This window comes from Vipera ursinii, assembly GCF_947247035.1.
Source record: "Vipera ursinii genome assembly, chromosome: 3".
NCBI classification, from domain to species: domain Eukaryota; kingdom Metazoa; phylum Chordata; class Lepidosauria; order Squamata; family Viperidae; genus Vipera; species Vipera ursinii.
In genome coordinates, this window is record NC_139516.1 from 75,004,258 (window position 1) to 75,031,965 (window position 27,708).

Sequence of the window (27,708 nt, forward strand, 5' to 3'; positions counted from 1 at the left end):
ATGGCTGTAGAAATCTGATACTCCAAAGTTATGGCCATTTAGTAATCCCTGTGGGGATTACCAGAAAGCTTTCAGGACCACTTTCTAGTGTTGGTTATTAGTTTTAAATCTCTCTCAATATATATTGTATATGAGCTGTGGTGTCATAGTGGTTAAAGTGCAGTATTGCAGGCTAACTCTGCCTATTGCTAGGAGTTTGATCCTGACCAACTCAAGGCTGACTCAGCCTTTTATCCTTCCAGTGTTGGGAAAACTGAGGAGCCAGACTGTTGGGGGCAATATGCTGACTCTGTGAACTGCTTAGAGAATGCTGTAAAGCACTATGAAGCAGTATAGAAGTCTAAGTGCTATTGCTATTGTTATAGTGCTCAGATGTATAAAGGGACATCTTTGATTTGCTGATCCAAATCAAAACTGTCTGCTTTGTGAGGATACCTAGAAAGGGCTTGCTCCAGGTTGTACTCTGACATGAAATGAGAAGAGCTCCCAGAAATTTAGTTGGCTCCCTCTTTAGTGGCATTCCAGCATACCTTGAAAACTTGCCTTAGAGTGGATTTTGGTGCTCCAGTTGTATTTAGGAGTCCCCATGTATTATTGTAGCTGTGTTTTACTTGGTATCCCAACTGGATAGTACATACATTGTTATTTAAAACAAAGCATAATGTGTTACCTGCTTAAATTACATTTGTTGCAATACCCGACATTATGTTTCAGATGCCTAAGATATGATTGCTGGGATCCAGCTGAGATCTCCCATTTCTCCCAAGGACATCAAAGACATAGTTTAGTCAAAACTAACCAAAAGGAAAACTGATTTGGTTTTGTTTCAGTGACTATGACTGAATCATGATACTTTTCTAACATTAAAAGGAGTTTAAGCTCCATGATCAGACCTTGGAAGTAATCAGAGGCAGACATGAGGGGGAGATAGGGGAGTTGGAAGAATACCCTAATCTTGCTGATGCTGAAGCCAGGAAGACCAAAACTCTTAAGACTTAGATTGGGGTGCATAGTCACTTAATAACATGAATTTCCCAGTTAATGACTGTAATGTAGAGTGCCAAGATTGCTGTCGTAAATCATTGTGGTCATGTGACATCTTCTGTTATGATTGCAACAACATACGATTTAAAACTAAAATGAAAGCACTTCTTAAGGTGTATTTTTCTGAATTTATACTGGATAAATCCTACAAATCTACCTTACTGAAACTGATTTAGTTTTCCAGTATAGATATATCTAAAGCTGCATATAAAAACTAGAAAAGTAACAACAAAAAACCCTTTACTGATAGTGTAACAAGAGCCTACCTTAGAGAAATTATGTCTGTTTCCTCCTTGCATGGTGGCAGTTCAAGTTTGAAGGTCTTTTCTTTAATATTCATAGCAACATCCATATTTATGGGGACGTTTGCTGTCACTGTGGCCTTTTTTTCCAGAAGGGCATGAATTTCAGGTGTAATAATTCCCACACTTAAGATCATGTCCTTCTTCATCCTGAAACAGCAAAGAAAACAACAGATTGTCCGACATTTTGTAACGCTGAAGAATAAGTGATACCAGGCATTTTTGCACAATGTTCTTTTAACATGACAACTTTGGATAACATTGATTGTACTTACCGAAGTCTCAGTCTAGTTTTCAGTTTGATATCACTGTTAATTATGTCAGGCCAAGTGATTTGGGATGCTGGTTCTGGGGTTATCAGTAACTGAACTGTTTAAATGAAAGAAAATAAATAAATGCATACATTACTGTTTGTTTTTTATATATGTATGTACATATACATATGTATATGTATGCAATAATGAATAAAACATATTGCCCTACCATTTCCATCAACTTCTGTGTGAGCTATATGGACCAAACCGATTTGCCAAGGTAGCCCAGCACACGTTGGCACTATACGCTGGATTTCTGCAGACTTGATATATTTCTGCCAGTAAATATTTGGAAGATTTTTAAGGACATCTGTAAGATATTTTATCCAAGGAAGATGTCCTTTTTCATGGAACACCTGCAAAAATAGATTTGATTCATTTAAATATATCTGATAACCAGATACAAATTTTATTGGAATAATTGTTGCCCAAAAGAAAAATTTGCCAATGGTCAACAGTATTTTGACATTATTAAAATATGAATGTTAGATAATATTTAAAATATGAATGTTCAAGACCTTGAAGAGTAGATAATAGTTTAATAGTAAATGTGAAAACAGTAGGTAAAAAAGGCACCTGTAATATTTGTCGAATTCTATCCATCCTTATGTATCCAGTTACAATTTCCTGGTCAAATATTTTGGCATATACTTCTAGAGCATTCGACTCCTGTGTTGTGATAAGAAGTAGAAATTGGAATGTTTATTGTTTTCCTTGATTATGCATCCTGATTCTGCATTTGTGTATACCGAGCATCATACAGTAGCCTTTTTTTTAAAAAATGAAGGTGAGTAGAAATTAAATAATGTGCAAAAATAAGCATCACAATAAACATAGATATTTATAAAAAGGACCTCTATGGAAAAGCAAACTGAAGAAAAAAATTGCAAAACATCTGTGCCGCCTTGCTTGCCTCCTGTTTGAGCTTCTCCTCAGCATCAACACTACAGAATTGATTATAAACTTGAAAGCAGTAGGACAGAAGACATGGAGGACAAATGGAAGACACTTGTGTTTTGGAAGTTCTGCAGCAGTAGAATAACAAGAAATACAAAAAAAAACAACAACCCCAAATAAAATGAGTTTTCTTGATAGAAGTTAAAGGGTCCATGAATGAATGAATGAATGAGTGAGTGAATGAATGAATGAATGAAGAAGCACAGCCAAGCCAAGTCCAATATTTGGTACTTTACCTGCTGTTCATTAATAAGGGAAAAATTGACAATAGAAGAATTTATTTATTTATTTTTATTTTAATCCCATTTATATGCCGCCCTTCTCCGAAGACTCAGGGCAGCTTACAATTTAAAGCACAAATCAATGTGCTTAGCAATAGCCTTCATTCTATGTATTTGTTGTTGTTAGTTGCGAAGTCGTGTCTGACCCATCGCGACCCTATGGACAATGTTCCTCCAGGCCTTCCTGTCCTCTACCATCTTCTGGAGTCCATCTAAGCTCACGCCTACTGCTTCAGTGACTCCATCCAGCCACCTCATTCTCTGTCGTCCCCTTCTTCTATTGCCCTCAATCTTTCCCAGCATGAGGCTCTTCTCCAGTGAGTCCTTCCTTCTCATTAGGTGGCCAAAGTGTTTGAGTTTTAGCTTCAGGATCTGGCCTTCTAAAGAGCAGTCAGGGTTGATCTCCTCTAGGACTGACCGGTTTGATCGCCTTGCAGTCCAAGGAACTCGCAGGAGTCTTCTCCAGCACCATAGTTCAAAGGCTTCAATTCTTTGGCGCTCAGCCTTTCTTATGGTCCAGCTTTCACTGCCATACATTGCAACTGGGAAGACCATAGCCTTGACTATACGCACTTTTGTTGGCAGGGTGATGTCTCTGCTTTTTAGTGTGCTGTCTAGATTTGCCATGGCTTTCCTCCCAAGGAGCAAGCGTCTTTTAATTTCTTGGCTACAGTCCCCATCTGCAGTGATCTTGGAGCCCAGGAAAATAAAATCTGTCACTACCTCCATTTCTTCCCCATCTATTTGCCAGGAATTGAGAGGGCCAGATGCCATGATCTTGGTTTTCTTAATGTTTAGTTTCAACCCAAGTTTTGCACTCTCCTTCTTCACCCGCAACAAGAGGCTCTTTAGTTCTTCTTCACTTTCTGCCATTAGAGTGGTATCATCTGCATATCTTAGGTTGTTGATGTTTCTTCCGGCAATCTTAATTCCAACTTTTGATTCATCTAGCCCTGCCTTTCTCATGATGTGCTCTGCATATAAGTTAAATAGGCAAGGCGACAGTATACAGCCTTGCTGGACTCCTTTCCCAATTTGGAACCAATCAGTGGTTCTGTGTCCAGTTCTCACTGTTGCTTCTTGGCCCGCATATAGTTTTCTCAAGAGACAAATAAGATGGTCTGGTATGCCCATCTCTTTAAGGACTTGCCACAGTTTGTTATGATCCACACAATCAAAGGCTTTAGCATAGTCAATGAAGCAGAAGTAGATGTTTTTCTGGAACTCTCTAGCTTTCTCCATGATCCAGCGTATGTTAGCAATTTGATCTCTAGTTCCTCTGCCTCTTCGAAATCCTGCCTGTACTTCTGGTAGTTCTCGATCCACATACTGCTGGAGTGTAGCTTGTAGAATTTTAAGCATAACTTTACTAGCATGAGAAATGAGTGCAATAGTGCGATAGTTTGAACATTCTTTAGCACTGCCTTTCTTTGGAATTGGAATGTAAACTGATCTTTTCCAATCCTGTGGCCACTGTTGAGTTTTCCAAATTTGCTGGCAAATTGAGCGTAGCACTTTTACTGCATCGTCTTTTACATTCTATGTATATGCCTGCTTATTAGGGCTTTCGCCCCCCCCAGCGGCATTATTACAAAGTCAGCTTATTGCCCCCAACAATCTGGGTCCTCATTTTACCTACCTCGGAAGGATGGAAGGCTGAGTCAACCTTGAGCCTGGTGGGATGCGAACCTGCACTAATTGCAGGCAGCTGGTGTTACCTAAGGAGGCATTAGCCCACTGCTCCACCAAGGCTCTTCTTTGGGGGAGGGGGGGATGTAAAAGCAGATCAAGGTCTGTAAAAGTTAAAACACTTTTATATACAGTAATAGTAGAGTTGAGTTGAGTAGCAGATTAAAGAACCAGTTTGGTCTAGTGCAGGGGTAGGCAACCTCAGCTCTTTTATGACTCATAGACTTCACCTCCCAGAATTCCTAAGTCAGCTGACTCAGGAATTCTGGGAGTTGAAGTCCATGAGTCATAAAAGAGCCGAGGTTGCCTACCCCTGGTGTAGTGGTTAAGGCAGCAGGCTAGAAAGCTGGAGACCATGAATTCTAGTCCCACCTTAGCCAGGAAAGCCAACTGGGTGACTTGGTGTCAGTCACTTTCCCTCAGCCCAATGTGCCTCATAAAGTTGTTGTGGGGAAAATGGGAAGAGGAAGATATGTGGAATAACCCTGCTGCCTTGAGTTATTTGAGCAAATAATAAAGATGGGACACAGATCAATGAAGTATAGTAATAATAGTGATAATATATTTGAAGTAGAAATAGTACAGTAGCACAGAAGTACAAATAATAGTATAGAATATAGTATAATAGAAGTAGTGGTGGAATATAGTATAGAAAATATTGTATAAGTAGAATAGAAATATGGTATAATGCAGAAGAGATAGAAAAAAATTGCACATATATGTTTGTATCTTTCAGTTTTGTACCTTGGATATAATAATAATAATAATAATAATAATAATAATAATAATAATAATAATAATAATAATAATGATAATGATAATAATAATGATAATAATAATAATAATAATAATAATAATAATAATAATAATAATAATAATAATAATAATAATAATAGGTTGGAAGGGACCTTGGAGGTCATCTAGTCCAACCCCCTGCTCAGGCAGGAAACCTTATACCATTTCAGGCAAATGGCTGTCCAGTCTCTTCTTAAAAACCTCCAGTCCTTATTAGGAGCCATAAGAATCCAATAGTCTACGATCTAGTCTTTTGATGAATTTTTGAGTTTGGGTTGATCAAACAGGGTATAGTTTTAAAAGAACCCATGACAACCCCTCCACTAAAGAACTGAAAATGGAGCTGCAGAAGGCAAACCTTACAGGATTTTTGTTTCTTTGTTAAAGAAGTGACAAAAAGGAAGAGACTGATTTTGGAAGTACTGACTAGTCTGGAAAATTTTCTCATTGGAAACACAATAGCTCCCTTACACCTTTCATTTAGATTAACATGGAAGGTATTATCCTCAGTAAAAACATTCAAGGCACAATGAACTGCTGCCCATTTACCGTTTTCTGAAGTTGCTGTGAATCATGACCTTTGTTAACTTGTTGCAGAACCTCTGAGTTTTCCTTTATTCTTCGTATTTGAACTCCTGTCTATATTGGAAAGAAAAATAAAGTTGGGACAAAGAATTGTATGCCCTACATAAATTTGAGCGCTGTGTTATTGTTTTTTAATATTTAAATAATTCTAAATAAATTGATCCATAGCCTGTAGTATATTTAAAGACTCTACAACAGGGGTGTCAAACTGCCGGCCCGTGGGCCGGATGCATCATAGCAAAACCGCGCCCACCCTATTGCTGGCAATGGCAAAAATGTCACGATACGTCATGTGACGTTGCTCTACAATGTCTCTGCATTCAGAAACTGCCACAAAAGGAGTCATTTTTAATTAAGAATGGCTTAACAGAGAATATAACAAAGAAAAGCTGTCATGTGTAGCTTTTGAGGGCCATATATCTCTCGGCCTACTTTTTTTTAAAGATGAAATGATGCACAGATACTAATGGGATTTTTTAAAAAAAATAAATACATGAAGAATTCATTGGTAATGTACAGGACACTTAATGTTCACTTCAGATGAGTACAATTATCAGTATCAGTTGAAAAACAAGGCACATCTAAATAAAAACAACAGTATTTTCAGTATGAATTTCAGTATAGATTACACTTTTATGCTTGCTGTCAGCATTCCCAATACATTAGATAGAAGTGTGGGTCAGAAACAACCCCCCCCCAAGGAACTTTAATTTGTGATTCTGTTCAACCGATAATTATGGTTCAATATTTAAATACCTCAAAAGGAGAAAATAAGCTGCCCATGAAGAGTGCCTTGAAATGGGTCATTATAAATGTTGGCTGCGTATTCTCTTCTTCATGAAGAAACATTGAATACATTCCCAGACGAGCCTTATAAAATTCTGACAAGATAGATAATCCAGTAAGTCCAATTATTTCAAAACAAAAAAGAAAAACTTTAATTTTCAATTGCTTAGTGCAATTAATAAAATAGCCATGAAGTCTACAGTATGTATAGATTGATCCCACCCCCTTTGTGGCAGCCCCTTAGATATTGGAACACTGCTATCATATCACCCCGGTCCTCCTTTTCATTAAACTAGACATACCCAATTCCTGCAACTGTTCTTCATATGTTTTAGCCTCCAGCCCTCTAATCATCTTTGTTGTTCTTCTATGCAGATATTTGAAGCATTATTACATGGAAGAGGAAATGAAGTTATTTTCTATTTCTCCAAAGGACAGGATTAGAAACAAAAGTTATTAAAACCACAAGGAAGTGGAATTAGGGTAGATATGAGGAGGCACTTCCTAATGTCGATAAAACAGGCTGCCATATAGTAGAGGTCTTCAAACAGAGGCTGGATGGTCATCTGTCTGATAGCTTTGGTTGATCTTGGATTGAACAGAGTGCTGGATTAGATTACCTCTAACATTTCCTCTGACTGTATGATTATATGATTTGGGCCTGGGCTTCTCCATTAGTAAAGGAGAATATATTCAAATCTCATGGTTATTCTGGATGATGGATGGAAAACAAGTTATAACGGCATGATAATAAAACCTATTCTCTACTTGTAGAATGGCATAGATTTCCTGATGTCTATATTCCAAAATGCTTTGGGATTATTTTATTTTGCAAGCCTTGGGAGAGTTGTTACCAACTGACGAGTATAATATGGCATAATATGCTCTGAATCCATACATTTACATGTACTAGTGGGAAAAAATCAATTCATCTTATATTATACCCATATATGCTACTGATCATATTTATATTGCCTACTAAGCATAATTTTGTGAATATTAATAGAATGGATGAAAAAACCATGAAAGATTTACCATTTTTGCCAATGCTGTTAAAGCCATAATACAGATGTTCTGGTAAAGATAAATGGCAAAGATATGGATTGCTGAGTCAAATGATTCTTAAGAATTTATGTTTTCAGTAATAAATGCTGCACTAAGACATTGACATTAATAGTTTAATAACCATTATCAAACAAAAGCTCATGATTATGAAATGAGTGTGTCTGTCACACAAAAAATAATAATCCAGTATTCCTAATTAGTAGGCCTTATTTTTTCTGTTTTCTTTTACAGACTTGGATCCAGATGTTAGCAGAGTCCCAATTTTTTAGAAGAAAGATAGAGAGGGTAATATCTACCTAACCCCTGCCTATATTTGTAAAAAAAAATCTTTTGGAGGGTTAGTAGTTGCTAATGTTGTATGATAAAAAAAATATCATTAGATTCTGCAGGTAGAAAGAGGGAACCAATCATGTTTTCCCCCTGCAGCAGCTCTGCTGGATTCCATAAAAGAAAAGAATCTTTCTATCAGCAGAACAGCCAATCTGGATCCAAACCATACTTTGGTAAAGGAATGATAATAGAAATGTAGATGGGTGATAAAGTTGCATCTAAAACCCAATGTTATTTCATGAATATGAGCATTCTTTAGAGGGCACAAAGTTCATCTGGTAATGCTTTTGGCATTCCTGAAAATACAGCTGGGAGACAGCAGGTCTGAATAATGCAAATAACTTTGGACACAGCTTTATGTGCACTACTTACTTTTACATCATGAAATTAATTAAATGGTCATGTAATGTCAACTCAGAACATCTGTAATGTTGCCTGAATGGCACTAATTGAACTACTTGAATTGTACTAATTAATTCCACTTCTACCCAAAAAAAAGGTGGGGGAAAGTTTTTTTGTTAAGCTATATGCACAAAGTTTTCAGGTATGGTTTGAACTCTTTCTTTCCCTCAACGTAGGGTAAATTTCTAGGATTTTCTCAGCAAATTTTACAAAATGTAAAATGCAGTGTTGTGAAAATTCTTTATATGCCTGCAGTTTAGTATAGACTCCTCTTCTATAAGTCGGTTGTGTCTACACTGTGAAGTGCACTGATCTGAAATTGGCATCTTTCCTGGTGTCCCAGTGCTATTGTGACCTTGGGTGTGGCTTGAGAAGCTAAACAGTTAACTAGAGGGTCAGTCTTGGTTCTAGTCAAAAAGATTATTCGCCCTTGATGTTCCCTCTGTAGCAAGAATTCCTTCCTCATCTCAAATCATTTGAAACTCAAAGAATTTCTATCATACTTTGATTGCCCTGACGTACGCCAATGGTTTGGAGGTTTGCAAAACTCCTGTTTGCTGCTACTTCAAGTATTATTATTTTTTCTGGAGACGAAAAGCAAATGCAACAAGAACAGAGATAGGCCATTTAGGCTCCACTCTTCTATTGAATGATTGCTGGCTTGTGATACTGGAGGGCAGAATGGGCACGATCATGCAGTGAGTCAATCTTGCAGAAAATGATGTGATCGGTCGTTGTGTGGAAGGGCTTGGTCAATGAGTTTATAGCTTTATGTCTAAGAAAAAAAAATCTAGAACTAGAATGCCTTGATATTACCCTTTGGTTAGAAAAAGAAACAATTTTAGTATACGTTGGCAGGACTGCTGCAGGCCAGTGTGCAAATTGTACAAGGGTCTCGGGTGGGTGGGTGGGAGAGTGCCAGTTGCCAGTTTAAAAAACAACAACAACCTCTCTCTCATTCAGCAATGGAAACCCACTTTTGAAATCTTGCCAAGAAGTCTGCAGCCACCAGGGGCCAAGATTAATTTCAAGGTGGCAAAACAAAAAACAAAATGCTACAGAGAGGCATTTTAAGTCACTGTTTGGTTATAAGTAATAGATAATAGTAGAAGACCAGGGCTTTTTTTGTCAGAACGGAGAACGGAGTTCTCAGAATGGAGTTCCGGCACCTTTTTTGGATGGAACCTTGTAGGGTAGGCAAGGTGGGTTGTATGACATGTGTGACTTCCGGCACCTTTTTCTTTTACAAAAAAAGCACTGTAGAAGACAATATGTTACTTACCGTCAAAGTATTCAACGAGGGAATATCTGCTGACTAAATGACCTTCCCATCTTTGACTTGTTTGAGTTAGTACTTTGAGAGCCATCCTGTAAGCAGGACCCCTGAAAGAGAAAGGATGGATCCACCAAGGTTCACGTTGAACTCTACTCTTTGTCATTTGTGGCTAAAAACATTTTTATGAGACTTACATCAATCGGAATTCAGGAGATCGGCTTCCGGCTATTGTGCTGAGGTACATGAAGACAAAGTTTTCAACCTGTTTACTAGGTTCATGTACCATTGCATTAGCTACGGTCATCAAAATAGGGAAAGTAGGCTTTGATTCCAGAAGGACAAAGGCAGCACATGTTCGGACTAGAGGGGCAATTTTGTAATTCTTGATTATTGGAAGTAAAATCCCTTGAACCTGTGGAAAATAGATAGGAAATATTAGAGTTGTGCAAATACCATCTGATACATTCATGTCCTTGAAAAGTAACAGATTCATCTTATGTTAAACTAGAATTGGGAGCCCATTCTTGCTTGTCCCTGATTAAGAGCTTGGCCTGAAAAAGCCAGATTTGGGTTCTCCTTTTCTAGAATGGGAAAAAAAAAGACAGTGTTACTGTACTGGAAAGAGAGACAACTAAAGGCACTAATATCTTTATTTTCATTATCATTAGGTTGAGATGCCACTCTGTGTCTCTTGTTGAGAAGGATGAATGTATAAATCAAATAAACAAGCAAACAAATAAATTTCTTTCTCCAGAAAAGTTGCCCATTTTAGGTGGGGGAATAAGGGTGTTAAATTTCATAGAAATAGGTGTTAAGAATTTGTGATACAACTATATTTTCCTTTCCCCCCCCTTTTCTTCACCAGAAAGACGAAATTTACAGGGATGTTTAGTTATTACAAGGGGATGAAATAAACTCCACGTTGCACCATTTTTGACCATAGCAAGGATATTTTTACAGCACGAATGAAGCTTTTTTATTTGATTCAGTCTCCATTGCCATCTGCCAAGTGTACAATTTTGTACAGTTAATAACAAAAATAAACAAAGATTAGCAAGCAAGAGAGAATTCAGCAGCAACTAACACAATGAAGTAAAAAATTGACTTCAACCAACATAAAATAGTGGCATTTAATAGTGGCATTTAATGTAAGGGAAAGGGAGGAAGGGAAAAGACAGGAAATGAAACAAATGGTTGGAGAAAGATCACACTGATTAGACAAAAGGATTGCTAGTGCCTGAATTCAATATTACCTCTTCTTGTCTTTGCCAAAGATCTTTTGGCAAAGTGCTTTTTGGCTGCCTAGTACCATTCTTCAAATCTTTTAGTATACCTGGTGTGACTCTTCCCACCAGACTGAGCTATTAAACTCCCTATAGGAAGTGAGGATTTTGAATGAGAGATGAGTTAGGGAATATTTTCCTGTTGCAAATGAGTTAAGGACTATGCGAATAACCTTATTCCATGTCTGGCTTAAAGCAAGTATACATTTGGGGCAGAGTCCTACTGGCAAAGAATATTTATTTATTTTATTTATTTAATTTAATTTGTATACCGCCCTTCTCCCGAAGGACTCAGGGTGGTGAACAGGGCCATAAATACCAAAATAACCAAAATACAAAATTAAAAACAAATTAAACCCTAGTGCCCAAATGTAAAAATAAATTACATTAAAACAATAATTAAAACCCAAACCCATCAGACCAGGCCGGCTTGTTCAAACAAATAGGTTTTTAGATCATGTCGGAAGGAGCGAAGGTCGGGAGCCATCTGGAGCTCAACCGGTAAATGGTTCCAAAGGTCAGGCGCACCCACAGAGAACGCCCTCCCCCTGGGAGCCACCAGACGGCATTCTCCGACCGGTGGCACCCTAAGGAGGCCCCCTCTGTGGGAGCGCACTGGGAGGAGGGAAGTTGATGCCGGCCGCAGGTGCTCCCTAAGGTATTCTGGACCCATGCCATGTAGGGCTTTGTAGGTCATTACAAGTATCCTGAATCTCACCCGGAAGGTAACCGGAAGCCAATGCAGTTCACGGAGCAGAGGTGTAATATGGGAGTATCGGGAGACCCCCAACACAACTCGCGTGGCTGCATTCTGCACCAGTTGGAGCCTCCGAGTGGTCCTCAAGGGCAGCCCCATGTAGAGAGCGTTGCAGTAGTCTAACCGAGAGGAGCTGTTTTGGGTAAGAAACTATCTGTGTTCAAAAATCATACCCAGCTAATATTTAGGTGCTTATTCTCTCATATTTTACTGAAAAGAGAATCTTCTGGTCATTTCTGAATTATGGAGAAAATAGCAGAATAATTCAAAGTGATTGTGTCGCTTCCCTCCATCACAATTTTTTTTCTTTTCTGTGAAAGCAGGAATAACAGTTTGTAACTTGTACAAGGAACCCCAAAGGAGAATCCATCAGTGATTATGTCATTATTTTCTCCATTCACTTTTTTCAGGAAAGTTCCCTGGCAATGTGAAAAGTAGATTCTTACAATAATGCCATATAATTATGATCAGCTTATGTTAGTCCAGTAGTTCCGTGATATTCTTAATGTAATAAACAAGAAAATAATGAGCCAATTAATCATCCTCCGTCTTAAAAACAAACAAAAATGTTACTTCTTACCCGTATAGGATCTTTTTTGGCAGGATTTCTTAGAGCCATGATAGCATTCTGTTGAATTCTAATATCAGAGGGAAGAGCATTTTGCAGATACTTCATAATGGGCTTCAAGACAATGATGTGTCTGATGTTTCCAAAGGTTTTCAAAGCCAAGACACTTGCATCTATGTCAGATGAACTCATGGCTTTAGTTGCAAAATCAGTCAGAGGCTTTGAAAAAAAAATTGTGTTATATTAAACATGCTACGGTATTATGAACAGTCAATATTTCTAGTCAAGAATGCAAATGCACAAGGTACTCTTATGAGTATCCCCACAAGTGGGAAAGGCATAGCTATTCTTTGTAAGATGGATGGAGTGATATATAAAATAATGGGCATCAGAAGGAGGTGCAGCTGTTCCACCACTGGTTTAGATGAGTTCATTTGGCTAGCTGTAGATTCATGATTCTAGATTGCTAAGTTGACCAATATACCTTACAAAAATGCAATGTGGTTCTTGAAAAGTAAAGGATTTAGTTATATTAAATGTTAACTAGATTTTTACAGTCTAGTGAAAAATGTTATAGATGCCCATAGCTGCCTCTTCTTATAACTCTAGAAAATATTTTATATATGCTTACAAATTAGCGTGTATGTATGTATATATGTATATGTATATATGTATGTGTGTGTATACACACATACATATATTCATATCCATATATGATATTTGTAAACATATATAAACATATATAAAATCATACATATATCGGTATGTTTCCAATGCAAATGTACAACAACATAATGCTTCCAATGCTAGTACACAATAGCATAATCTTCAATGTAAATTAAAAAATGTATGGAAGACATTGATAATTATTCTAACTGTTGTTCTACAAAAATTGGTAAAATTCTTCTTCAGAGGCAACATTAAGGCACATATAATTGGCACATTTACCATTGCTTTTAATTAAGCTATGGAATCTTACAGTTAATTTTTTTAAAAGGTGACTTACAATAATAAAAGCTTCATAGAAATGCTTTATAAAAGAAATGAACAAGTCATATAAAACTATTATGAGACCTATTAGGCAATTATGCCTTATAAATGTTAAACATTTTCTGCTGTTCTCACTCCCCCCCCAGTTCAGGTTGGCGTTAACAATTCTGATGTCAGTGAAGCAAAAATCTCATTTTAATGTTTTGTAGTAACACCTGAAAACTATTCAACAGAGATATTTTCATTTGAAAGTTCCTTCACCTGAGCTGAGTTAGTACTCTGGAGCTTAAGGATTTTTAGGTGAAGAAACAGAATTGAAACTGGGCAATGTACCTTGAGATATTTGTCAGGGATTGTGTCTGAGATGGCATAGAATCTGGAAAGTAATGATCCATAGGCGAGACAGGTGGTAGTACGATAGAGACTCTGTGGACCTTTAAGAACTTCTATCATTATGGCCTGTGGAAAGAATATTTGGCTGTTACTAAAACTATCTAAAGTAGTTGCAATTACAAACGGTTTGCTTATATTTAACATGTGGACCTGTAACATTGATACAAGTACACATGAGATCACAGCCAGAAATTAAAGATCCAAATATAAAGCAATTACCCTGCTTAACATCTGTAAAATTGTCTATAGGGTTTATATCCTACCATGTAAGATTTCTTACAATGTATTAGCCCAATATTTCCAATAAGAACTGATCAGGATCACTTTTTCCACATCAAAGATGAATGGCTTGCCTAAAGCCCTGTTTTATGAGTTTATGACAATCCTTCATTTAAACAAACAGACAAACATAGGGATAATCCAGCTCAGTTTCCTGAGCCGACACAGATATTACTTCTCAAGCAAAGTATTTCCAAGATCTGATAATGAGACTTGAATACAGTAAAAACAATTTCAGGACAAATTCTCTGCTATATTGGCAGCATTTTGAAGATTTCAGGTAAGAACATTCCATTAGATGGGGTCAGTGTCCCAGGCAAGCCTGTCAATAATTACAGACTTATACATAGAGGATCACCATAGTTTATTTGCAGAGTATTATTATTTTAGAAAGATAGAATATGAGTTTCTTTAAAGTGGCAGCTTTCAGATATGTTAGAATTGCAGTTCCAATAGTTTCCATTCAGCATAGTCAACAGAATGTGCTAATGCCAATTTAAGAGTAAAGCAGAATAAGCTCTAACCATATATTTATTATTTGTATATTGTATAGTACTCAGGTTTCTTTATTTCACCTTGCAGTCTGTCTCAGCTTTTACAAAAGATAGAATTCATGATTTGGTCTATGACAGGGGTCAGCAACCTGAAACAGTGAAAGAGCCACTTGGAACTGGTTCCCTCACAAAAGGAAAAACTGGGAGCCGCAAAAAAATGTGTGTGCATGTGCAGAACAGGGTTTGACTGAAGAGTGGAGCCAAGGCGGGATATGCACCTACCCTGCATATTTGAATTGATTGGTTGAACTTTTTTAGTCCCACTTTTTTTTTTTTGGACTGCACATGGCAGAGGACTGGGAGCCGCAGGAGATGGCTGAAAGAGCTGCATGCGGCTCCGGAGCCGCGAGTTGCAGACCTGTGGTCTATGATGATGGAAATGCAAATTCTAATCAAGTTATTAGGAAAGTTTGTTTTAGATGAGTTGGTTGAGCCAGGAGCCTTATAGATGATCCACTGCAAAGACTGTGTTGGGAAGCTGGGAAATATGGTTCAGCAACATCTTCAATGCAACAGCTTTGACATCTGCAGAATTTCACTCAGGTTAATGCCACTCAAAATATGGAGAGTGAATTTAGAATCTAGAAGTTATTTGTAAATCTGTGAGATAGCCAACCTGCGTGCATTGCCATGTTTTAGATTTCCCGACAATTATTCTATTCAATCTTCCACAAACAGAGGATCAGTTGGAAGAGAATTACTGTTAATAACAACAGTTAGCAACTTTAACATTATCACAATAGCAACGGCAAGAATGACAGCAGTATTTTACCATAGCTTCTTCAACTACTTCTTCAAAGGCACTGGAGGAATGGAAGAAGACAAGCAATGTCTGGGCTGCTTCAGTTGTGGTGATCTCTTGTTGAACTATTTTGTGCCTCACATATCTTAGTCCCATTGAAGTCCCCGCAGCAGCGATCAAATCCAAAACAATGGTTCTGTGGAAAAAGGAGAAATCATGCTTGAACAGTGATTATTTGGATTAAAATATCCAATTTTGGCTTTCGATAGTAAAATAACTTCCTGTTTTATCTTACCTATACACTGGCTGGCTATAATAGGGGTCAAAGACTTCAGAATAATTAAATTCATTTTCAGTGCGCAAAAGGTTGACCAGTTGCAAAAATCTTTTACCATCTTTTGGGAAATTTTCATTTGCCAGGTAACGCAATCCATCCTCAATCTGTTGGATAAGGGGTTTTTTTTGGTTAATAAAAGCAACCACAAACTCCAAAACATTTTCAGATATTGTTTTGTCACTGAACCAAGAATATTTACATGGAAGCAAAAAAGCCATTTGCCTTCTAACCTTTAAGCTTACCTCCTTGTTTCTGTTCTTGATTTTTAATAATGGAACAGGAAGTTGTGGACTATCTTTAAAACTATATAAAAGTGAGCCATGTTTCTTCAAAATAGAAGGTATTTGTGGCAAGCGTCTATGGGCTTCAATGAATTCCAGTTTCTGCCTAAAGAATAAAGATACAGTGAAATTAAGAGAAAACAAATTATGAACACTGGTTATGGGTTTGCCCTTGATGAATAGCTGTTTTTTGCTTTGATAAAAGTTAAAACAAAAATCTAAGCACTTTGATAGTGGGCTCATCTTTTAATTCAAATAGTGCTTGATCTCCGGGTCATAAAACATCGCTGAAACTTCAGACCTTTGTTATTATGAGATAGCAGTTCACACAACATATATAATTTTAGTGGCTGTATAAATGAACATTCCTTTCTTTTTAAAAACTAATTCTAACCCACATAACTAAGGTAAATTAATTTACCTTAATAAATACTGAGCCAGTTTTGTGTTATTTTACATTTTTTTCAAAAAAAGAAGTAGATGTGGTGTGTAATAGGGTGGCTCATTATTGTGATCCTTTAGTAATCAAAATCTTTGTACACCAGTCAATACTTTCGACATTTAAATTTGGTTGAACAAAATATTCTGTATAGTATTACTAAGTTTTCAGGCCAATACCAGTGAACGTTAACTTGTCCTCTTTGAATCTGGACAAATGGTGTCAAAATGACTCTTCGAATTTTCCTATCCTATATTACTGGATCGATAATGATATAATAAATAATCAAAATACTTCATATTTATAGCTAACCATGATGCTCTATGATAATTTGGGATTTAACAAATACAATTTCAGAACCCCAATGGAGTAGATCTTAAAGATTAGAGGTAGGTAACCAGATGCTATCATAAAATAAAGACATTCATAAATTTAGAGCAATCATAACAGAATTGTAAGACCTGGCCTCCATTATGATAGTTTCTCCAGTTTCTTCTCTGAATGGTGTGAATTGCTGAATTTCTTGAGCAGTGGCTTGTAGGATTATTTTTTCATCCCTTTCCTTCAAATCCTTCATTCTGTAGTTGTATGTACGTGTGCCTTGAAAATTCCTATTTTTCTTTTAAAAAAAAAATGAAAATGTCACTGGAAAGCAATTTATGCAATAGAAGTGGTAGGATGACTACTCGTACAATCAAATAAAGTAATTTTGTTTGGATACAGTTAACAATAAGAGTTGACAGTGGGCAAGTTACATTTCCTCCAGGACAAGGGAATCTCTGCCTTTTATATGACAAACAAATTGAATTTTTATATTGTCACTTGCTTGAACATGTGAGGAATAGGAAAATGCCTTTTATCTGATCTCCTTTTGTGTTATCTGTTGTGATGATCGATAGAAACAGTGGTGAACAAGATAGGTATGGAAAATCAATAAGCAGGCATGAATGGATTTTTTTTAAAAAAGAAATAGATTTAGAATATGATAAAGAAAAAAAGTACATGAAAAAGAAACCCTGTTTGATTAAGATGTGTGGATATCTTGAACATGATAATCAGTTTACTATTTTTGTACTAAAATTGTCCCAGCTTTTACATGTTTACATAATGATTGCTTGTGTGCCATCAAGTGAGTGTCATCTCTTGGCACCCACAAAAATAGATCAGCTTCAGGATGATCGATCCTATACTGCCCTTCAAGTCTTCCAATGGGATAAATAGTACAGGTAGTTTTCAACTTACAACCATTCATTTAATGACTGCTCAAAGTTTCAACCACATTGTCTTCCGTAGCAACAGAAATTTTTAGCGCAGTCATTATTGTAAGTCATCACCATTGTAGTAACCTGCATTTGTCTAACGTTGAAATTATGACTTGGAATTGATTTTAATAGAACTCAATTTTAATTTCTTGTAGAGACATGCGGAATATGTCATAGTTTGCAGAGCTCAGTCAATTAAATTTGAGACAATTTTCCTGTGTTTTTAAAAGTAATTTCATATAGTAGCATGACTGCACTGTGTCAAATTAACTGAACTGAACTTATAATTTTCAAAGTTTGAGCTGTACATGGAGGGTACGGGAATTTATTCCCTTTACATTGTATCTGCAGTTTGCATTGATAATAAGCAATCCATTTATTCAATGGAACATTGAATATTGTAATATATCTTGCAGGTGCAAAGTGGAAATCAAAGGAGAATTGCTAGGACTGTCTTTTGAGTTTAGTGAATCATATAATCATTCCCCTGCAATTTAATACAGACAATATAGTTATCTTAAGACACAGACTTTCATCTTAAGAATTGATGTTTCCCATGAAAACAGCTGCATGAATAACTCTTTCAGGATGCCAGTAATGTTCCCTTTCGATTAGAGAAAAGACAATATCTATGTTTATTACTGTCTGGAAACACCTTATGAACTTATTGCATAAAACAGGAAAAAAAATTAACTTATGATCTAAAGATTTGATGATTATGTAAGATAGATTATAGTAAGAAGAGTCATGGTGTAACTTTAAAGAAAGAGGTAAATTGTATTTATAACTGCTGTAAAGAATATTGGAAGCGATTTCTTTACATGTTTTTCTTTCTTTTCTATTTTTGTTCTACTTTTTTCTTTTTGCCCTTTAGCTTTCTTTTTTATGTCTTCTTTTTTATTTTTTTCTTCTTACACTGTTTTAGTTTATATTAATACTTACTCGTGTTTTTTCAAACTTTCATTAAATTTATATTAAAAAGGGATGCCAGTAATATTTAATTGATAGAATTGCTTTCTCTCTCTCTCTTTTGCAGCATGTGACTATGTGTTAAAATGGGTCAAAGCATATGATGAATTGAAGCAACCAAAATTAAAAAAGGGGCAATTATAGTATTGTGTGTAAATAAATAGCAATGAATCTGCTTGCATACTTAAAATGGCTTATCTATTTTATGAATGAATGAATCTTTATTGTTAAAGTACAACTATGTATACATTGAGATTAGCTGAGCCTCCCTTTGTGCTCCCACCCCCCAACACACAGTGACAACAAGCCCTCCATCTTACTACACCATGTGAACCAACTACACACACACACTAAGTATTTATAAACAGGTTTACTAGGACAGCTATGTATGTTAGCAATAAGTGAGATAGAATTAGAAATGAATTGTGTAATAGAAAAAATGAATTTGCAAATGAAGCAGGGAAAATGTTGGTGTATGAATTATGAAAAGAAAAAGATACTGATATAAAAGGGAATTACTGTATTAACAGATAGTGCGGCCATGTAAAGAACATTTCATCAATATTGTTTTAATTTGTATAAAGTAAGTGACTTCTCTCTGTATTAAATAGATGAATACCTAGAATTTTGACAAGGGGAATACAAAATAAAATCAAAGGAACAATGGGTAGCAAAGGGGCCTGTTTGCCAATGGTTTTCTTATTTACAGTTATTAGAAAGGTTTAAAGTAGAGAAAATAATATATCATTTTGAACATTGTAAAGTTGAGTCTGAAATGGAATTATGCACAAATGATGAATATGTTATTGCTAAAATGTATCAACATCTATTGAAATATAGCTCACAAGAAGAACGAGTGAAAGAATGTATGAAAAAATGGACTAAACATTTCAGTTACAATATACAAAGGGATGGGAAAAGATATGGTTGAAGACTGAAATTTACATTATGTTGTAACCTTAAAGAGGATTTTTATAAAATGATGCATTGTTGGTACTGTGTCTGTTACCAAAGAAATCATCTAAAATATATAAACACATTTGAAATTTTTGTTGGAAAAGTGAAAAGCAAGAAGGGATATTTTATCATGCTTGATGGACATATAAAAAAGCTAGAAAATTCTAGATTCAAATACGTGCACTGATTTGCACCATTTTAAAGATTAATATCCAAGAAGTCTTCTTTTGGGACAGATGGACAAATAGTTGGAAAAAAATCTTGGAACTTTTTTGTGCATGATAATTACTGCAGAATTATTGGGTGCACAAAGATGGAAAGATTTGGCAATGATTTTTATTTCTTGCTTTATATTAGTCTGTATTAGTTTTTATGAAGTTGAAACTCAAATACTTTGGCCACATAATGAGAAGGAAGGATTCACTGGAGAAGAGCCTAATGCTGGGAAAGGTTGAGGGCAAGAGAAGAAGGGGACGACAGAGAATGAGGTGGCTGGATGGAGTCACTGAAGCTGTAGGCGTGAGCTTAAATGGACTCCAGAAGATGGTAGAGGACAGGAAGGCCTGGAGGAACATTGTCCATGGGGTCGCAATGGGTCGGACACGACTTCACAACCAACAACAACAACAACAACAACAACAATTAGTTTTAATTTTCCTTTTTAAAACTTCTAATAAAATTATAAAAATATATAATGTATATCTTTATCTATAGTATATCTGTTTAATAACAATCATTTATTAAAATTGTTTGCTTTCTCCTTTGTATCTGTATATCTTTAACATGTTTTTAACATCTATGTCTTTACACACACACACATGCACACACATCCATTAATAGTACTGACCTGTCTGCAGAACTCACATGGAGTAACATATGCAGCACCGACAACCTTTCTAGCCATGTTATCACAATTAGTTAAATCCTTGGATTTGGTCACCAAGAATTCATCTGGTTTCTCAGTGTTTTGAAGGAGGTATGTTGTGTCACACATACCTTCAATGCCATTCTGCAAAATAAATAAATAAACACAATATTAATATAAACAATACATTAAATATAATATCTGAGGGAATGTCTCTTGTGGGCCACATCTACCTGAGCCACTCCCTTTTCCTAAGAAGATACCTCAGTTGAGACCCAGAATAAAGGCCTTCTCTGTGGTGGCTTCCTCTCTCTGTAGCATCATCCCTGAGGAAATTAGACTGGCCCCCACTTTAACCCTCTTTCAGAAGTCCCTTAAGACATGGTTCTGCCATGGGTCTGAGGAAAGCAGAGTGGAATGGAGCCCATTAAATGGCTGATATGAATGTGTGTTGTTGCCAGGGTGGAGGGTTATTTTTTATTATTTTTACCTTGCTACTTTTATTTTCATTTCTTTTATGTTGTGCTTTTATGCCTTGTAAGCCACCTTTAGCTATGTGCAAGTAGGTGGCAATATAAATTTTCTAAATAAAAAAATAAATATAAAGAAAAGATTCCTATGAAAAGTATGTATTCACTTGGGGAATTGCAGTATCCTTTGATCAAATCCCCCTCCTCCTCCTCCTCTTCTATCATGTCAAACCTTAGTAAAGACCTGGCATGTTCTGGTGGGAACTCTTTATTCATTTGCAATTAGGCTTTATATAAAGCATAATTTGGAATTTTTTAATAAAAAACATGGCCAAATAATCTGTTCAATGAGAGTTAAACCTCAAAAGCAAGACATTTCAGGGCTAGAACTGCCATATTATCCCTAAAAACCCTATTATACCTAATGTACAATTCACACATTCCTATGTTAGAAGCCTTGGAATTGTAGATGAGCAGACAGGCCATGAAAGCAGCAATAATTAGCTCACTTGCTAAAGAAATGAGACCTTCCTTTCTTTTATTAGCAGAGTTCACTCAGCTCTCTAACATTATATCAATATTTTTTGGTATTCATCAAAAGTGAAACCTCAGTACGTACTTAGAATTTCTACTAAGTTTAAATTTGTTTTTCTCTCCCTCAAGGCATTTTCAACCTAGACATTTTCATGTGCTTTATACTTGCCATTAGCTTAATGAACTGCTATTCACCGTTCCACATTGTAGCTGTACCTTCACATAATTAGCCCGATATGAAATGAAGGAGGAAGAATTTGCATGGCAAGGCTGTTATTCAAAAAAAAAAAAACCCTATTGTGACCTTCCATGACATTTTTTTCTCTCCCCCACTTCCTAAAAACAAAAGGTCTGTGGATGAATTCTTATAAGCAGGAATGCCACAAAGCAATATGAAATTTATTGTGGAGAAAAGCAAGGTTTTACAGTTAGGCAAGAAAAAACAAAGGTACAAGTATAGATTAGGTGCAACCTGGCTCAAAAACAGTAACTGTGAGATGGATCTTGGAATCCTAGTGGATGATAACTTAAACATGAGCCAGCACTGTGCTGCAGCAGCCAAAAAAGCTAATACAATCCTTGATTGCACAAACAGAGGCATAGAATCAAAATCATGTGAAGTATTAATACCGCTTTATAAAACCTTAATAAGACCACACCTGGAATACTGCATCCAGTTTTGTTCATCACATTACAAAAAAGATATTGAGCCTTTGGGAAAAGTGCAGAGAAGAGCAACTAAGATGATTAAGGGCTGGGAGACTAAAACATAGGAAGAAAGATTGCAGGAATTGGGTATGGCCAATCTAAAATAAAGGAAGACTAGGCGTGACATGATAGCAGTATTCCAGTACTTGAGGAGCTGCTACAAAGCAGACGGGGGTCAACTTATTTTTCAAACCACCAAAAGGCAAGACAAGAAACAATGGATGGAAACTAATCAAGGAGAGAAGCAAGCTGAAATTACGGAGAAACTTCCTAACAGTGAGGACAATTAACCAGTGGAATAGCTTGCCATCGGAAGTTGTAGGGGCCTCATCACTTGAGGTTTTTAAGAAGAGACTCGACAGCTACTTGTCTGAAATGGTATAGGGTCTCCTGCTTGGTCAGGGGGTTGGACTAGAAGACCTCCAAGGTCCCTTTCAGCTTTATTCTGATTCTTGGCAATCAGTATAATAGACTTTTCTGACCACTATTTTATTTGTTTATTAGATACTGTATATGGAATGATATGCTAGATAAGTTTGATACTGTAGAATATAGCCACCAATACAAACAATGACCCTGATTTCAACTGATTTGGACTGATTTAACCAGAGGAATATATGAGCTTAAAAAAATAGCATGGATACTAAGTAACCAATTTATACAATTCAGAGATCAAATATGGTCAGGAGACAGTGGGTGCCAAGTAATTTCCCAAAGTACAATATTCATATATTCAGATAGTTGCTTTCTAATTTAAATTAGTTATATTCTGAATTTTCTACAAAAATATTTTTAACTATTTTACCAAATCAGTATCCAGTTGAGATATTTAATTTACGTACATAAATAAAACTAATTTAGGATTTTATAGAAACAAATTATAATTTTGCAGTTTCATTTTGTAGAAGTTGAAGAAGAATTGCTTACTTTTATTTTTGCTCTACCAGCAAACTATTTCAAATGTGTATGTATGTTGGAATTAAGATTGCCGGGAGAAATATCAACAACCTAAGATATGCAGATGATACCACTCTAATGGCAGAAAGTGAAGAGGAACTAAAGCACCTCTTGATGCAGATGAAGGAGAGTGCAAAAGTGGGCTAGAAACTCAACATTAAGAAAACCAAGATCATGGCATCTGGCCCTCTCAATTCCTGACATATAGATGGGAGAGAAATGGAGGTAGTGACAGATTTTATTTTCCTGAGCTCCAAGATCACCATAGATGGGGACTGCAGCCAAGAAATTAAAAGACGCTTCTGGGGAGGAAAGCTATGGTAAATCTAGACAGCATACTAAAAAACAGAGACATCACCCTGCCAGCAAAAGTACATATAGTCAAGGGCATGGTTTTCCCAGTTGCAATGTATGGCAGTGAAAGTTGGACCATAAAAAAGGCTGAGCGCCAAAGAATTAAGGCCTTTGAACTATGGTGCTGGAGAAGACTCCTGTGAGTGCCTTGGACGGCAAGGCGTTCAAACCGGTCAGTCCTAGAGGAGATCAACCCTGATTGCTCTTTAGAAGGCCAGATCCTGAAGTTGAAACTCAAATACTTTGGCCACCTAATGAGAAGGAAGGTCTCACTGGAGAAGAGCCTCATGCTGGGAAAGATTGAAGACAATAGAAGAAGGGGCCGACAGAGAATGAGGTGGCTGGATGGAGTCACTGAAGCAGTAGGTGTGAGCTTAAATGGACTCCAGAAGATGGTAGAGGACAGAAGGCCTGGAGGAACATTGTCCATGGGGTCATGATGCGTTGGACACGACTTTGCAACCAACCACCACCACAACAAATGTATGTATGTCTACAAACAGTATGTCTGTCTGTAACGCACACACACACACACACACACACACACACACACACACACAGCAGGACCACAGTTCAATACAGAGGTGGTCATTCATGGTTGCAACCTTGCATGCAAATTCCATTGAACTTAATAATCCCCTATTTCTATTCATGCCTTAGATAGACATAAGGTTGCACTGCTAAAAGTTCTGAAAATTGAATACATATATTATGCTCTGGGCTGTGCTGTAAATATTGGTTTTTAAAACTTTTCAGGATGTAGAACTTATACATTTCTGGAATCTTCAATCAAGAAGCAAAGTTGTATTGATACAAAATGGGCTATTCTTAAGTGAGTCTTGTTGCCTCTAGTTTCTCATGGACCCAATCAACTGTTTGCAGAACCTTAGAGCAGAAAAACTTTGCTCTCTCTATATGTGATTTGAAGGTGCAATTTGGAAATTCTTGCTGATGGTAATATCAATGACTACACAGTAACTGCTGTAGATCTTCAGTTTGGAGGAATCACTTCTATCCAAACACAGTGAACCTAAAGTTGGTTGCAGATAAAATCATACTAGTGAGACATCATTCTCATCTTCAAAATTCTTCCCTGGCCCCAGTCATGTTGCTAACAACCCCAACTGTGTTATTGGACAAAAGAGAAAGCAGAAGGTCACAATGCCATATCACAAATAAAACTGGAATTACCTCTTTTAAATTATAAGTTTTCTGGTTTTTCTTGATGGTATTTTCATATAAATTCAAAATTCCTTTGCAGATATTTAAAGCAAATTCTGAGACATGTTCTGGAACCATTATGTCATCAACATGCCCATTTCTGTATTGAAATGTAAGAATTACATTCTTCAAGTGTTCCTGAAACACTGCAGTTAATTTGGGTGATGAAACGAACTTGCTCCAGGGGTATATGCCATTGTAATCCAGTCCTTCAAAACAATCAACCTGTCACACAAAGAGATTAAGAAAACGTACATAGTAAATTTTTATTCTTCCTAAATCTTCCATCTGAATTTAAAATGCCAGCTTTAAAGAAAAGAAACCATAAATTCTTTTCTTTGTGAGTACTAAAAATAGTGATGTAACACTACTTTAGAATTAAAATCTTAGTATTTAAAGTAATATAAAGTGGCAAAGAAGTTGTGTAAGTCAGGAATCCATTGTTCCAAGATAGAGGTAAGTCTTACGTCAGGGCAGATCAGATGTCTCCAAGGTTCTCAGAAGAATGAGCTGTTAATTTACAATAGCAAGGGAAAAGAATTTGAAGTTTAAATCCTGGAGCATAGGTAGACTTATAGCAGACATGTCAAACTCGCGATGTCACGTGACATCGCACAAAGTATCAGGACAATTTTGCCATTGCTGGCAATGGGGTGGGTGCGGCTTCCACATGACACATCCGGCCTGTGGGCCAGCAGTTTGACACCCCTGGCATATAGGAAGGCAGGAGACAAGGCTCCTATGTAGACAAAAGAGAGTCACTTTGGTCTGGTAATTAAAATTTCAGGTTAGGAGACTGTGACTTCTAGTCCTGCCATAGATATGAAGCCAGCTGGATCACCTTGGGCCAGTCACTTTCTCTCTGCTCTAGGAAGCAGGCAATGGCAAACCACTTCTGAAAAATCTTGGCAAGAAAACTGTAGAGACTTATCTAGGCAGTTTACCAGTAATCAACAGTAACTCAGAAGCATAAAAAAAGAGAAAGGTTGCTAACTAAAGCCTTAGTAATACATTTCATCCTGCAAGTAACAAAATAGTCTCATGAATTTAAGTATTTTTGTTTGTCCCAAATGAAGATCATTTAATGAAGTAACTTAGAGCTAACATTTTGGAAAATAAAATAAAATAAATCCGGCAAAAATAACTGTGGATCTGAAATTATATCTTTGCCTCTGTTTTGTTTGATTTAAGTATAATTATCTGATAAAGTGTGATAAGGCATTTACTGTAAATCAGGATATATATATATATATATATATATATATATATATATATATATATATATATGCAAATTATTCAAATTGCTAATAAAGAATTTGGGAGGCTAAGATGATCATTTCGAACTCTTTATGTTCTCATCAGTTAGTCATACCCTTTATCTGAGATTCGAACCTGGGCTGATTATATATATCAGGCAGTGTTTTAACGTCCTGAGCCACGGGTTCTTTCTCCCTTTTTTTATTAGCTGGAAGGCAAGGCAAATGTATGTTTAAGTATTTGTCAAGGCTTTTTGAGTGGACCTTGCTAATTAACTCTTTCATTCCTGTTTTTGGCCCGACTCAGGGCTTATCCACAGGAACTAGTCAACTTATGACAGCTCATTATTTGTGCAAATTATTCAAATTGCTAATAAAGAATTTGGGAGGCTAAGATGATCATTTCGAACTCTTTATGTTCTCATCAGTTAGTCATACCCTTTATCTGAGATTCGAACCTGGGCTGATTATATATATAATATTACACATATATCCACACACTTCTCCCAGAAGAACGAAGCTGAAGCCACCAGCCTGAGGATGACGGATGAGATTTCATCGAAACGTTGCTCTTATACCTTCAATTCTACATGGGGAAAAACCCGAATGACCAAAGATCTACATATATACATACATACATATACTTACATACACACACACACGCACACACACACACACACACAAAAGGTAAAGGTAAAGGTTCCCCCGCACATGCGTGCTAGTCGTTTCCAACTCTAGGGGCCGGTGCTCATCTCCATTTCAAAGCTGAAGAGCCAGCACACATGTATGTTGTTATTCCAAGTTGGAAAAATGGATCCCGTTTTTTCCTCTTTCCAAACATGAAAACAGCACAAACTCACTTTCAAAGTGGATTTTCCCCCTCTTACCTTTAGAAATTTCCGGTCTTGAACATTTCCAATTTCTGCTTTACACTTAGCTTTTAGTCCAGCACTTGAAAAGCCATGTTCAGACATTCTGTTCTGAACTTCAAATTCATAATCATACAATAAAACGTCATCAGTAGTTAAGACACTTTCTGTGGAAATTCAAAAACATGTTAAGGTAATGTGTGGAAAACATATTGCTACACATCTATAGACTCATAAATGGGCTTTGAAAATTCTGTATGATTAAATAATGCTACTTACGATCAGTTTTTTGTTGGCAACCTGGAAGATAAAAATAGAAGAAAAGATGCTTTTTTTGCTGTGAGGGAAAAAATATTCCCATTGTTTAAAATACAGAGGTATAAGAAACATAAAGAGTTGGAAGGATTTTGGGTTACTGTTGTTATAGTCATACAGAACTTTTAATGTTTCCATTAATGTGTAAAAATGTTTCTCTTATTTGTTCTGATGAAAATGGACAAGTCTCTTTAAGGTTCAATTTTTGAAAGATTATAAATTAAAATGCTTACTTACCCACAAGGGTCAATGCCAGTGCTAAAATTACAGCTTTCATTATGGGAAGGGAAGGTCAACCAGAAACTGCAAGTGCCTGTTTTATAGAGAAACATATTTAGTCACATGACCATCCTGGAAAAGTTTTTTGGACGAGTAAGCACATGTTTAGTTTGGTATTGATTGGCCAAACAAGAAATATTTCTTGATAAGAGAAACTGATATTACACAATCATGCAATGACTTTAGCCAAATCAATATTTAAATATTCAGCAATTCTAGTAGCTAAATTGGTAGAGGACAGGA

General features: G+C 36.4%; 1 protein-coding gene across 1 annotated transcript in view; it reads right to left on the bottom strand.

Moving 5' to 3' along the window:
• The window catches only part of LOC310638882 (vitellogenin-1-like), a gene marked incomplete at both ends in the record, with an annotated part of 97,217 nt that extends 69,754 nt beyond the window's left edge, over positions 1–27,463 (bottom strand). Inside the window, 17 exons of the mRNA XM_083360243.1 lie at positions 1,311–1,496; positions 1,622–1,715; positions 1,830–2,016; positions 5,932–6,021; positions 6,724–6,848; positions 9,833–9,933; positions 10,021–10,238; positions 12,447–12,653; positions 13,758–13,883; positions 15,423–15,588; positions 15,688–15,833; positions 15,972–16,116; positions 16,911–17,068; positions 20,485–20,646; positions 24,651–24,971; positions 26,890–27,038; positions 27,424–27,463. Coding sequence (XP_083216369.1) covers positions 1,311–1,496; positions 1,622–1,715; positions 1,830–2,016; positions 5,932–6,021; positions 6,724–6,848; positions 9,833–9,933; positions 10,021–10,238; positions 12,447–12,653; positions 13,758–13,883; positions 15,423–15,588; positions 15,688–15,833; positions 15,972–16,116; positions 16,911–17,068; positions 20,485–20,646; positions 24,651–24,971; positions 26,890–27,038; positions 27,424–27,463 — 2,621 coding nt within the window. The remainder of the gene's footprint in view (positions 1–1,310; positions 1,497–1,621; positions 1,716–1,829; positions 2,017–5,931; positions 6,022–6,723; positions 6,849–9,832; positions 9,934–10,020; positions 10,239–12,446; positions 12,654–13,757; positions 13,884–15,422; positions 15,589–15,687; positions 15,834–15,971; positions 16,117–16,910; positions 17,069–20,484; positions 20,647–24,650; positions 24,972–26,889; positions 27,039–27,423) is intronic.
• Between the last annotated feature and the right edge of the window lie 245 nt (positions 27,464–27,708).